Raw genomic sequence first — 12,738 nt, 5'->3', positions numbered from 1 at the left:
GCACAACACATAGCATCTTTGGATTTAGCCATCCTCCACGGGAGTAAGGCACTCAGCATCAACGGAGTTTAATGCCCTTCCCTCATCCCCCGGGGAAGGGGCACTTGTCGGCACGCTAGCTATAAAAATAGCAAAGGTTAGTTATGAGCTTGATGAGGGTTGAGGACGCCATTTCAGTTAAAAGTTGAGAAAAGCAACCCCGATCTTTTTTGTTCTTGTTAGGATTTCCGACCAAGGTCTGAGGTAATGTGATCTCACAGTATGGGTGTGGTGGAGGCGAAGGATAGGCCTCGCTCGAGATGTTCCTCGTTCCATATTCAAAAGGAAAGAGGTTTGTATATGTTCTGACAATCTTTCGTAATCATCCCTGCCTACTCGTTGGAAATGTGGCATTAATACACTTTGTTCATGCCATTACCACCCTGTTTTGCAGGTTCACTCAAGGATTCGTGGACGTGCGGGAGAGGGAGAAGAACTACAAGCGCGGCTCCCTCAAGCAGGGCCGCCAGCTGATGAACCTCCACAACAACGAGGCCGGACGGAGGGTGAGGCGAACGAATCTTTTAGTTTCCTTTCCCTATTATCAAAACCTGTTGTGAAACCATGCTCAGATCCACACTTTTATATCCTAAATTATCAAGGACACACACACACACCACCAATTCTCAGTCGGTAGAACGCTGCGCTGCAAGGCTTAACGGCCAAACAGGCGGCTGTTCGAGCCCCGCTCAGGCCGGATTCTTTCTGTTGACTAAGAGTGGTTACTGTCTCCCCTTGAGCAAGGGAGATGGGGTGTGTGGTGTGTGAGGTCCTGGCAGTACCCAGAGATCAACGATAATGAGCACTTGCTCACGTTGGGAGGGTACCTGCTGGCGAAAGCGAGTCCAACTCGTGATCAGGCCGTGGTGAATTACACACACACACACACACACACACACACACACTCTTGCGTAAGGGATTTGGACAGTAAAGGGATGAGCTTGAGTAGAAAGTTGTGTGTGGCGAGGCTGCCGGAGGGGGGGTGGCATGCAGTTAGCAAGTTCATAAGAGCAGTCAGCATGAAAATATCGATAGAAGATAGAGAGGCAACATGGCGGTGGAATTTAAGAGATAGAAGACTATCAGTAAGTCTCCACCACCTCTTCCCGCAAGCTGTTCCATGTGTTAACACTTCTGTGTGGAAAACTGTGTGTGTGTGTGTGTGCAAACATAGACATGAGGAATGCAGTTGCAATCAAAGAATCTACAAGAGCTCTAGCATCCTTAGTGGCATCGCTGAGAATGTTGTCGTGTATGTGACCAGTGCTGTGTGGCAATGCTACATCAGCAGACTGAATGTAAGCAGACCATTTCATGTTCCATATATAGTTACGTGAGGCCCTGCACACAGCACCAACCAGCTAAAAATCAAGATAATGGTATCCCACAGACCCTCAAACTATGTATATTAATGTGGTGTTGGATGTAATAAAACACCACCATTGGTACAAGATGTTTTGGAATGACATAAAAAAAAAAACTATCATATTCAGCCTTAGTAAAATCATACTGCATTTGGATAAAATATTAGTGGAGTATGATACTCAAATGGCATTGCTGTACCCATGAGACACATATTGTACTTGATTGAAAAAATTGTGGCATTTATATAAAAATTGTACTTGTGAATCATACTCTGCTAATAATCGTGCACCAAACGTTTAAAACTTTAATGCAATTGCAGGGAATCTTTGAAAATGCCGCTTGTCTGTCATACTCTTCTCATAATTGTGCACCAATCTTTAATGCAATTGCAGGGAATATTAAAAAATGCCGCTTGTGTATAATTCTTCATGTAGTGCCTCATATATACGCATATTGCAGGGAGGAATGAAAATGCCGCTTGTCTGTCATACTCTTCTCATAATTGTGCACCAATCTTTAATGCAATTGCAGGGAATATTAAAAAATGCCGCTTGTGTATAATTCTTCATGTAGTGCCTCATATATACGTCAACATGAGCATTAGTGTCACCAAACCAAAGAAAAATAGTTTGGTTTATTTTTGGTGTGGAGAGTGCCTGGTGTGATTATGGAATGAGTAAGGGAAACTGAATGTATTCATCAACTCTCCATAGCTGAGCAGGGCCAGTGTGGGCCAATCATGCAGCATATTTGTTGCTGCTTCAGCCTCCCTTCCCTTGTTTTTTTATATTTACTGAGCACTTTTTCCTGGAGCATAAATATTACCTTTAACATTTTGTGCTACAAACTTCCAGTTAAAATAAGGTTTTTGCAGACTTAATTCCTACTAGAGACTGCTTCCAGACTGTGCACCCCTTTGTTAAAGTCAGTTGTAAATTATTTAGTTTTTTTCTATATTCCAAACTGACTTTTGCTCTTTCACACAGGCTGTTATTCGAAAGACTCGAGTGAACTGCAAGTGTCATGGAGTGTCTGGTTCCTGCTCCCTCATCACCTGCTGGCAACAACTGGCCTCCTTCAGGGAAGTTGGTGGGTCCTTGTACTTTCTCCTTATTATTGTGTGGAGCAGATTCCTGTGGTGCTTGATTGTCAAACATACTATTGGTGTTCCTCATGCTGGTATTGCTAAAACTGCTGTGTGCATTGTCAGACCTTCCATTGAAACAAAGTAAGGAACAATATTAAAGGTACAGAAACAATGGATCAGTCCCTTTTCATTTATTTTGTATATATTTATTTATTTTCTCACAGTAAATGAAGTAGCTCATGGAAAAAAAAAGTCTGCTATAACACTGCACCTGCAAAGATGACACGAAGTATTTTCAGGTTGCCTAATTCAAATGTTACTCATAAGGATTTTTTGTCATAAGATAAAGGTGTGCATAATTGACTTGCTCATAGAAATTTTCAAATTACAATTTTGATAAAAATTATTATTCTTAATAAGAATTAAACTTCAAATATGGAAACACTTAGTCAAAGACAGAAAAGATTGCACCAAGCACACATCATATATGTACTTGTCATGACATTAGTAATTAATGGTCATAGCCAGTTTATGAAACTCAATAATACTGCAAGCACATATGACACATTTCAGAAACATTTACATTTCAGTCCCCATGCATATGACTTTATTTAGTCTTTTGCTCCTAAGGGGGCATTATTAACACTAACCAATCTTGTAGGTGACCAGCTGAAGGACAAATATGACGGGGCAACCGAAGTGAAGATCAACCGCCGAGGCAAACTCCAGGTGAAGCATCCCCACTTCAACGTACCCACCGGGGAGGACCTTGTGTACCTCCTGGAGTCCCCTGACTATTGCAAGCGCAATAACACTGTCGGATCATTGGGTAAGGTTTCCTATCTCCATCATCACATGAATATACAGACATGTTTTTCTAAATAAGTTAATGGTTTTCCCCACAGGTATCATTTTATAGTGTTTATTATACAAAGCTCAGAACCTACTGAAACAACACAAAATGTTGATATTTATCAGTGATAAGTAATAATACCAATCATCTATTCCAGTAAGGTAGTATAGGTAACATCCAGTGGTAGATACTGTTCTGCGTATTAGCTAATTACAAAGCTAAAATTAGTGGACCCGGAGTCAGAAGGTAGACACTCTAGTGTGAAGGCTTGCAGCCATTTTGGAGATCATTAACCCCAGTCCTTCCAGTTGTGTGCCGTCCCTGCAAGGCTGGGAGACATCAGTCCTGGAGGTTGAGCGATGTCGCAGTTGTGTGCTGCGGCTAGCAACACACCTCTTTTATCCCATATTTCAGCCAAGACGGGTGGTCTCTCCTGGCTTGGAGAGGTCAATCGGCTAGTCAGCGAGACCACAAGCCAAGTGGACACCACTATGTCAGATGGTCTTAACTCTCCTGCTACCCCTGTGGCTGATGGGCTGAATTTAAAAAACATATTTGCTGGTGGTGCATCTCCCACGTATGAAAGTGTTCCAACACTAATTCTCACGACACAGGATTGCCAATTGAGTGGGTTCTTCACTTAATTTGGTGGACGAGTAACTGGTGGATGTTCTTGCCCAACATAGCGGCATTTTTGCATAGCTTCACCTATCACCTGACTGATTCTTTGACCAAATAGTTGTAAATATTGCAGTTGGCAATACTCCCTTGCCAGAATCTGAAGGAGAGATGTCTGCAGTTCTCTCAATATGGCTGATTATCCCACAAGCACCGACGTAAGCGTTAACATTCAACACTCCCTGAACGTGCGTGTACGTTCGCAAGAGAGGCATACATAACCGACTCGTATAGACCTGGACCTCCTCTTTCCAATGGTGGTTTTGGTGTTTAGCTGTGATGAAAAGTTTTTGAGATACAGAGGTTAAAAGAGACTCCCATTGGGCTGCCTGACTGCGCCTGAGGGGATAGTCGCGTCCACACCACGCGCAAGGAAAGGGTTAAGAATAAAAAATGGACTCAGGAAGGTCATATCATGCAAGGAACTGATAACAGATGGAAAATCAAAGTAACAGTTGTGACCAAGAAATTGTAGATGTAAGGGCAGAAGAGATGAAGTTAAGACATTTGCTGGAGCAGGATAGAGTACATTAAAGTCAGTTTCATTCCATCTGTCCTGTCACAAGTATAGATGTGGCGCTGCTTTGACACGTACGGGTCACATCTACTTGCCATCGGCATCACGCGCACTACCTTTAAAGGTAATAATATCACACTGGACATTTTACTCCAAACATTGTGGCTCGCAAGAGAGAGAGAGAGAGATATGGAAGGTATTTGGCACTAGTTAAGAAGGGAGGGAGAGAGGAAGGGAATAATAATAATAATAATAATAATAATAATAATAATAATAATAATAATAATAATAATAATAATAATAATAATAATAATAATACATGGAATATAGATATGCTGAGAGAGAGAGAGAAAACGGGTCGGTTTGAAGCTGCAGTTGAAGGTGGCTGCCTTACGATTGGCTGACAGTTCTGAAAACACGATTATGATTCGCCGGGAGTCCGATGATGTCATCGCCAACGCTCACGGCACTCTCACAATGGCCGTTTTCGTCCAACCGTTGGGGCTACGGGCAACGCCTGTATGCCCAACCGGGAGCGAGTTCACGGTTATCCTTAAGCTGGTGTCACACAGGGCTTTTTTCTTCCCACCGAGTTGGCGCCAGCTAGGGCAACTGGCAACTCCAACTTTTCCGGGTGTGCGTCACACACGGCCAAGGTCTGTCTGCCTGTATCCACATCCACAACACAAACAAAGCACTTGTCCTGTATCAACATGGCATCATCTGCTAAAGTAAGGGCTGTCGCGGCTTGTGCTGCCATTACCCAAGTTGTGGGCTTGTTGCTGAAGTTAAATGGAAGGAAGAAACAGTTGTGGGTGTGGCATGCCTGTGGTTCCTCCATGCCAGTTCTCATTGTCACCACTGCGCATGCACGGCCAACCCACCCAGACTCAACCACATAAACACATGGATCAAATAACAACACACACACACCAGACTCATTAGGAACCATTGCAGATGTTTCTGACAAACAGAAACGACTTCACCATTTCTTGAGTGTGTTAGAAAGTATTTGGTGAGTGGCTCACATGAACGAAACCTAGCTCTTGGCAAGAAGAGAGCAGTCGTCTTTAACACTGCTCTCTCCTTGCCATTGGGTATGTTTGGTTTGTATGAACCACTCACCAAATAAGTTCTAACACACTCTAGGAAATGGCAAAGCCATTTTTGTTTGTGAGAAACATCTGCCATGGTTTATGATGAGTCTGGAGTGTGTGTGTTGTTACTCGATCCACATGTTTATGTGGTCGGAGTCTAGATGGTTGGGTTGGCCGTTCATGCGCAGTGGTGACAATGAGTACTGGCACGGAGGAACCACAGACACGCCACACCCACAACAGCTTCTTCCTTCCATTTAACTTCAGCAACAAGTCCATAACTTGGGCAATGGCAGCACAAGCTGCGAGAGCCCTTACTTTACCAGATGATGCCATGTTGATATAGGGCAAGTGGTTTGTTTACATTGTGGATGTGGATACAGGCAACTGACCTTGGCCGTGGGTGACGCACACCCGGAAAATTTGGATTTGCCGGTTGCCCAAGCTGCCACCAACACAGTGGGAAGAAAAGGGCTGTGTGACACCAGGTTATGGTCAACCAACAACTCGCTCCTGGATGGCCGCACGGGCGTTGCCAGTAGCCACAACAGATAGAAGAAAACGGCCAGTGTGATACTGCCTTAACCCCTTCAACACGAGGACGCACATACTGCGTCCTGGCTCGCTTTAAAAATACACGAGTTATTATAGCTATATTTATGCTTACATCTCAAAATTATCAATTAATTTATGTTTCTTTATGTGCATCATTTAATTCTACATGATGATTATGTTGAGCTTATGGCTGAAAACTTATTATATTCAATAGCGACATTTGAAATTTGGCACGCGCGGCAATCCCGGATAAGGTGCAGGGTGCTGTTTTGGGCCGGCTGTAGTGAAGGGGTTAAGGCAGCGAGGCCGCTGACCGGGTGAGCACCGGCGATGATGTCATCGGACTCCCAGCGAATCACATGCGTGTTTTCAGAGCTCAGCCAATCATAAGGCTTCATCTGTGGCTTTAAAATGACCTGTTTTCTTCCTTTTTCCAAGGTACATTTTTGAGATAACAAGGGAGTAAAGGAGGAAAAAAATTGAGCTCCGGGACGGGCAGCATGAGCCAATTAAAATGGCGCCACTATAAACAGTTGCCTGAGCCATGTCGGGCTCGAGGCCGACCATCAGGCCCAGATGGACAGTCTACCGGCACCACAGCCCACATGTAAAAAAATAAATAAATAAAATCCACCGGTCGGAACAGATAAGCGCTTTTTCAGTGTCTTCAATACCTTGAGTTTAGCGCTATACCTTCGGAACGAAGTGAGCGCGAAACTCGAGAGGGTACTGTATATTTGAATGTTACGTATACAAAAAACTCACCTCATTTAAATTCCAAAGATACCAATTAGCATTGATAATACATACAAGCACGTGAAAGACAAGCTTGTATCAAACACAGATCATACTTGGACAAAAAATGACTTTCAAATGCCAACAATTTATGTTATTTCAGGTACATAGAAAGACAGCTGCCTCTTTAAGTGCAAATAAAAGGTATTTTAATTATATATTGTGTGTTAATCACATAGGCAATATTTGCAATAGCCTAGCATCACATTCAATAATATTTTCTGCTACTTTGAATATTATCCATGTGCTTTACATGCAATAAATTATTAAATACCTTTTATTTCACTTCAAGACCAGATGTCTTTTTATGTACCTGAAATGAGAGAAAGATTAATTACATCAAATTAAAGCCCATCAATTGTTCGTTCTCGTATGATCTGATTTGATTGGTTGATATGAACTTGTTTTAATTTCTTGTGCTTGTATGGTATGTTACCACAGCAAATCAGCATATTTGGAGTTTATATAAGAAGTTATGAGGGTTCTTCGTATATATAAATATTCAAATATACTACTGAAGAGACTGAATATATATCACACACAACCAACAATATTGGATGTGTTAATTTTCAACTAATTATGAGCTACAATGTGCATGTGCCCCATTTATCAAAATTCATGCTTTGTGAATGATCAGATAAAGTGGAACCAACTATGACATCAGACAGGGTGGCAGAGGAGGTTGGGAAAGGCCCTTGTCCTGCAGTGAACTAGTAATTATTAAATTACTTATATACCCCTTGAAAGTGTCAGAACAAGGTATTCAGAGACCTGTAAACAAACTTTACCAAATGCTGTACTTCTCTTTCAGGAACCAAGGACCGTATTTGTAACAAGACCTCGGAAGGCATGGACGGGTGTAATCTGCTCTGCTGCGGGCGAGGATACAACTCCCAAAAGGTCACCATTAAGGAGAGGTGTCACTGCAAGTTCCACTGGTGCTGTTATGTCGAGTGTAAGACCTGTGTCCGCACAGTGGACCTACACACCTGTAAATGAAAACTGCACTCAGATGCCAGAGAATGTAAATCTCTGTTTGGAGAAATAAAATCTGTTGTATTTATAAAATGAGGAAGAACTATTACCCTCTGAATAAAGACAAATAGAAGAAATATTCTGAAAAAGAGTCAAGGAAATACTAAAGTTAAAACTCTGATGATTAAGTAAGTGAAGAAGTGAAGCAATGAAATGATGTATTGAAAATAAACTTTCTTTAAATGACACTGAAGTGAATCATTGCAAAGAAAGTACCTGAGAATAAAATCTGAGCCAAGTGAAAGTGATATTAAATACATCCATTCTCTCCAAGCTGCTTCTATGCTAAATTCAGTGAGGGCAAAAACTTTTTAACATAGCTATTAAGCTTTCCTCACGATAAAGTACTTAAGTATTATGGTGAAAAAATGTTATGCCAATATGGACAAAACACTGTAGATACACTGACTATACTTCCTTATTTACTGCCAAGTGCAAGTCAATGGCATATCTCAAAACCTGCAAATGGAAAGGGTCTTAATGAATCTCAAAGTGCAAAACCTCTCAGTACTTAGGACAATATGTACATACTGAACAAAAAATATTAGACTGAAAGCAAAAGAACCCGTGACTAGTGCAAGCCTGAACACTAAACATGAGCAACATGCACTCAAAAAACTGACAGTGATGTTATGTGCAATGACGAAAGATTATCCACATAAAGTTAAGATCAAAATATTTTCCTTTGGATATTATGGGGTCTTTAAAAAATATTGTACAGTACAATGTGTGGTGAATCTTAAGTGTAATTACTTCTCTTCGTAGTCATAAAGGTACTAAGTGGCAGCTTATATCTATTGTACATTGTATCTGTAAATACAATATTTAAATTAGTAGTGAGATATCTTGAATGTATTGTAGTTTTCATGTTAATACTGTATGTATCTTTAAGAGACTTTATCAATGGTAGGTAGTGTTAAAACCTTCACAGAGCCTGCATGGCCTGCCTGTCACTCACCTCAAAGTCAATTTACTTGAACAAAAAATGTGCACATATAACATACTAAAATGCCCACACACACACACACACACACACACACACACACACACACACACACACACACTTTTTCAAAAAGGAAATGGAAATTTGTGGGTGATAAATATCGTTACAGACAACCATTAAAACTTGTGATATCCAGATGATTAGCTTCCAAGTCCATAAAAAGGGACAAGATGCAACAAGAAAACAGGCATGAGTATACATATAACACAATATTCTTTAGTACTGAACTTATAAAAAGTGGTTTGAAACTCAAAAGTCATTGAAACCTACATTAAGGTTGGATGTGTTCTCTAAAGGTTGCAGATATTTCTTTAAAAGGAAAATGAACAAAATGAATTAGAGCTAATATCAAATACTAGAACTATAACAAGTTCTTGATAAAGCCTGTATTTCAAACTTTTAAAGAAAGTTGCATCTTTCATGTTACATCCATGTATTCATAAAAGCAAATATACTGAACCAGCTGGTGAGAAGCTGAATGCAGTTATGCTGTTCCTCCCTTGTGACACTGCCTGTGGGCCACAAAAACAAAAATGAAATTGAGAAGTCTGAAAAATGCTGCTTTAGACAACTATATAAGAACAGTGAGTGATTCACACATGGCATGTAGTGTGAAAACATCAATACCAACGAGAGTAAATATCTAACTTCAGCAACATAAAAATGCTCTCAGCATTTAAAAAATCCAGCACGAATGGCATTTAATGTTAATGCCACAAGTAATTCTGGTAACATGTATTTTTAAAAGCTCATGAAGAACCAACGGCAAATATATTCTATCTTCAAACTACAATAACAACTTTTGACTGTTTGTGGCTTACAATGGATTGTAATGCACAAATTTATTGTTATTGGTAGTTTACGGAAGATATACTGCCCAATGACTTACATGGGCATTTCGGGTCTCGGAAATACATAGTTACGTGTGAAATGATATTTTTCTTATTAGTTTTTCCATATTTGTGTTCTGTATGTTGGCTCATAAGGGTACAATTGCATGTAGTTCACCAGATGTAATGAAATATGTATTAGAAACTTAGTGGGATCACAATGAAATCTACAAATCATACAGTGTTCGTATGCTTTCCCACCCTTACTCCCGTGCTGGTCACACTTGTACACAGTGCATCATAAAATAAAACCTAACACAAAATTCATTCCAAAAGTTCCCATTAAATTGCATGCTTCTAGAGTCACAGCGCCCAAGTCTGCGGTGTGCATTATTGCGCTCTGGCAACCTGCTGTCTCACAGTGTCCAATTTTTTTGGATAATATGATGGCCTACACATAGGAAACAGTTGTCAGTATCAATAATGTGCAGGCAACAATGACAAATACCATCACTCATAGTCAATTTTGAGTTAAAATCATTAATACTATCACAGACAAAAAAAAGCTGTATTGTTAATTTACAAGATCACTGATTATAATTATCAAACATCCTTGGCGCTGTCCCCCACCAAGAAAATTAACAGGCTTTAAATTAACAAAATAGCTGACTGACGGTACAGTCAAACTTCGGTTTGAGTGCCTGAATTAATGAGTGTTTTGATTTACGAGCAAAAAACATCACAAAACATGCCTTGGTTTACGAGCGGTGACTTGGCATACGAGCATCCTGTTTGTACAAGTCTTTTTTTTTAACTTGTCGCCACCTCAATGGTGAGGACACGGGCTATATGGAAGATGTCGAGGTCAAATGCGTATGTCCCTCTGAGGAGGGACCACAGACCCTTACCAGGTGATGGCTCATGAAGGGGAGGGGAAAATGCCAACAGACCTGCTCTATTGGCTGATGTCTGCCTAGCCAACCAAGTCTGTCTTTCGATGAGGACTGGTGTTTTTTTTGTTTGTTTTTTTCTTTCTTTTTTTTTTTTACAAGTCAAAGACGTGAGCGTGGGTTCCCTTTGTTTGCCACAAGACGAGAGTGCTCAACGAGGAGAACAATGAGATTAGTCTCAGTTAGGGTTGCCACCTTGAGCTAAAAAAAATAAGGAATGCAACATCCCATTCTCCAATACAGAACAAATCAATATTTTAAAGAACATGTGGCAACCCTTAAATTTATCTAGCCTGCCATGAGTGACTGGTGAAGGCAGGAGGAAGGGGGGAGGGACTTTACGACACGTATTTTACACATATTTCAGGACGACATATGACAAACATAATTTTATGGACCGGTTTTGTGATTCACTGAAAAATGTGCTCACTACAGTTTCAAAATACTGAATTTTATCTGCTTAACCATTCAGATAGCCAAATACGGAACAAATGGCGTTCCGTATTTAAAGGAAAGGGTGGCAAGTCTACAGGCCTAGTCAACAGTCCTGGTCTGGCACTCCTAGACCTCATCTGCCTCTTGCACACACCTGACTCCTTCTAACACACCTCAGTCACCTGAAGACTCACTTTTAGGGGAGAGAAGCTCCTTTGTCTTCTTCTTCGTGGGTGTTTTATGGGGCTAGTTTGGCAGTTGGCATCCAAATCTTGATGTCACAGGTGACTTGAGATTTCTCACAGGCCAAGTCCTTGTAACAGCACCTCCTGAAAAAAGGAAAACTGATTGATTGATAGTTTATTGTTGCAGGTAAACAACAAGGGAGAAGGGAGGAACATGCCATCCCAACCCCCAGGCAGGACAGAGTGTGATTATACAACTATTAATACATGTGTAGGTAGCACCATGAAATTAAAAAGATACAATGGTAGGAAGGAAAGCACAACAAGGGAGGTAACATGCAGAACAGGAATTACTCTTCATGTAAAAAGATGCTATTCTTGCATGCCACATTCTTTACAAGAACTTTTTCACTGCTTCAGTTACTCATCCATATGTCTTCCCACTGACCCCTAGTGGCAGCACCATCCACTCTCTTCCAGTACACTAAACAAACATTCATTTCACATCCCATCTTAGTCAAAAACACCTGCATCATTTTTGTTTTCCACATTCTACCACAAGTCAGTCTCATTCACACCCTTGTCACACATCTGACACATTTTGCCGAGACTCAGACCAACCGTAGTTCCTTGCATTCACAATAAGAGAAAAAAGAATGAAAGAAAAAGGAAAACAATAGACCCAGACAGTAGACACATCAGGGAGTGCCGTTACAAAGGCAAAACTCCCGACCGACTACTACTACCCAAACACTGTACTCTAGCTAGGAAAAGATAACCTTCCTGGCTTCCTCATACCATTTCTCATACTTTAGAGCCTCTTTCTCCTTGTAGCAGTCCAAAGTTTCCTTGTAGGATATCTAAATAGTTCACTGCCATGAAGGTTCATGGGTAGATACTTCTACAATAATGTAAGTCTGTACAGTGCTCAGTACGTATAATGTTGAATCAAATACACCTTACTGGAGGTGTCATGGGCAGCATAGTTATCTATCATAAACTCTGGAAACAATGGAAAGCTAATATCATAGCCTTACCCACACTGAACCCACAGATGAAATGTAAAATGCTGTGTTGTGTTGCTATACTAATATACAGTTAATTTGTGTACCTATCCTGCCAACTCTGTAATATGCATCAGAGACGTGGACATGGAATGCAGCACAGCAATCGAGAATATGTGGAGTAGAAATGAGTTATATAAGAGGTGAATGGGGTGTTTCAGGATGGAATGGAGAAAGTAATGAAAGCATGTATGAGAAGTTTGGTATGGGTGTGACAGCAAAAGGAGTGGATTGTGGGGTGGTGGAGTGA

At 40.8% G+C, this 12,738-nt stretch overlaps 1 protein-coding gene and 1 long non-coding RNA gene across 2 annotated transcripts in view; one reads left to right on the top strand and one right to left on the bottom strand.

Annotated features, from left to right (window-relative positions):
* The window catches only part of LOC127003776 (protein Wnt-5b-like), a 26,033-nt gene extending 15,940 nt beyond the window's left edge, over nucleotides 1-10,093 (top strand). Inside the window, exons 5-8 of the mRNA XM_050870796.1 lie at nucleotides 434-545; nucleotides 2,391-2,493; nucleotides 3,153-3,320; nucleotides 7,798-10,093. Of these exons, the coding sequence (XP_050726753.1) occupies nucleotides 434-545; nucleotides 2,391-2,493; nucleotides 3,153-3,320; nucleotides 7,798-7,985 (571 nt within the window). The 3' untranslated portion in view covers nucleotides 7,986-10,093. The remainder of the gene's footprint in view (nucleotides 1-433; nucleotides 546-2,390; nucleotides 2,494-3,152; nucleotides 3,321-7,797) is intronic.
* LOC127003777 (uncharacterized) lies at nucleotides 8,539-12,738 on the bottom strand. The gene is made up of 2 exons (XR_007757393.1): nucleotides 11,434-12,738; nucleotides 8,539-9,536 (listed from the first exon to the last, which is right to left on the bottom strand). It is a non-coding gene; the product is annotated as an uncharacterized LOC127003777 (long non-coding RNA).

The sequence above is a fragment of the Eriocheir sinensis genome, chromosome 26 (genome assembly GCF_024679095.1).
Source record: "Eriocheir sinensis breed Jianghai 21 chromosome 26, ASM2467909v1, whole genome shotgun sequence".
NCBI lineage: Eukaryota > Metazoa > Arthropoda > Malacostraca > Decapoda > Varunidae > Eriocheir > Eriocheir sinensis.
This window is presented reverse-complemented; position numbering and strand designations above follow the sequence as displayed.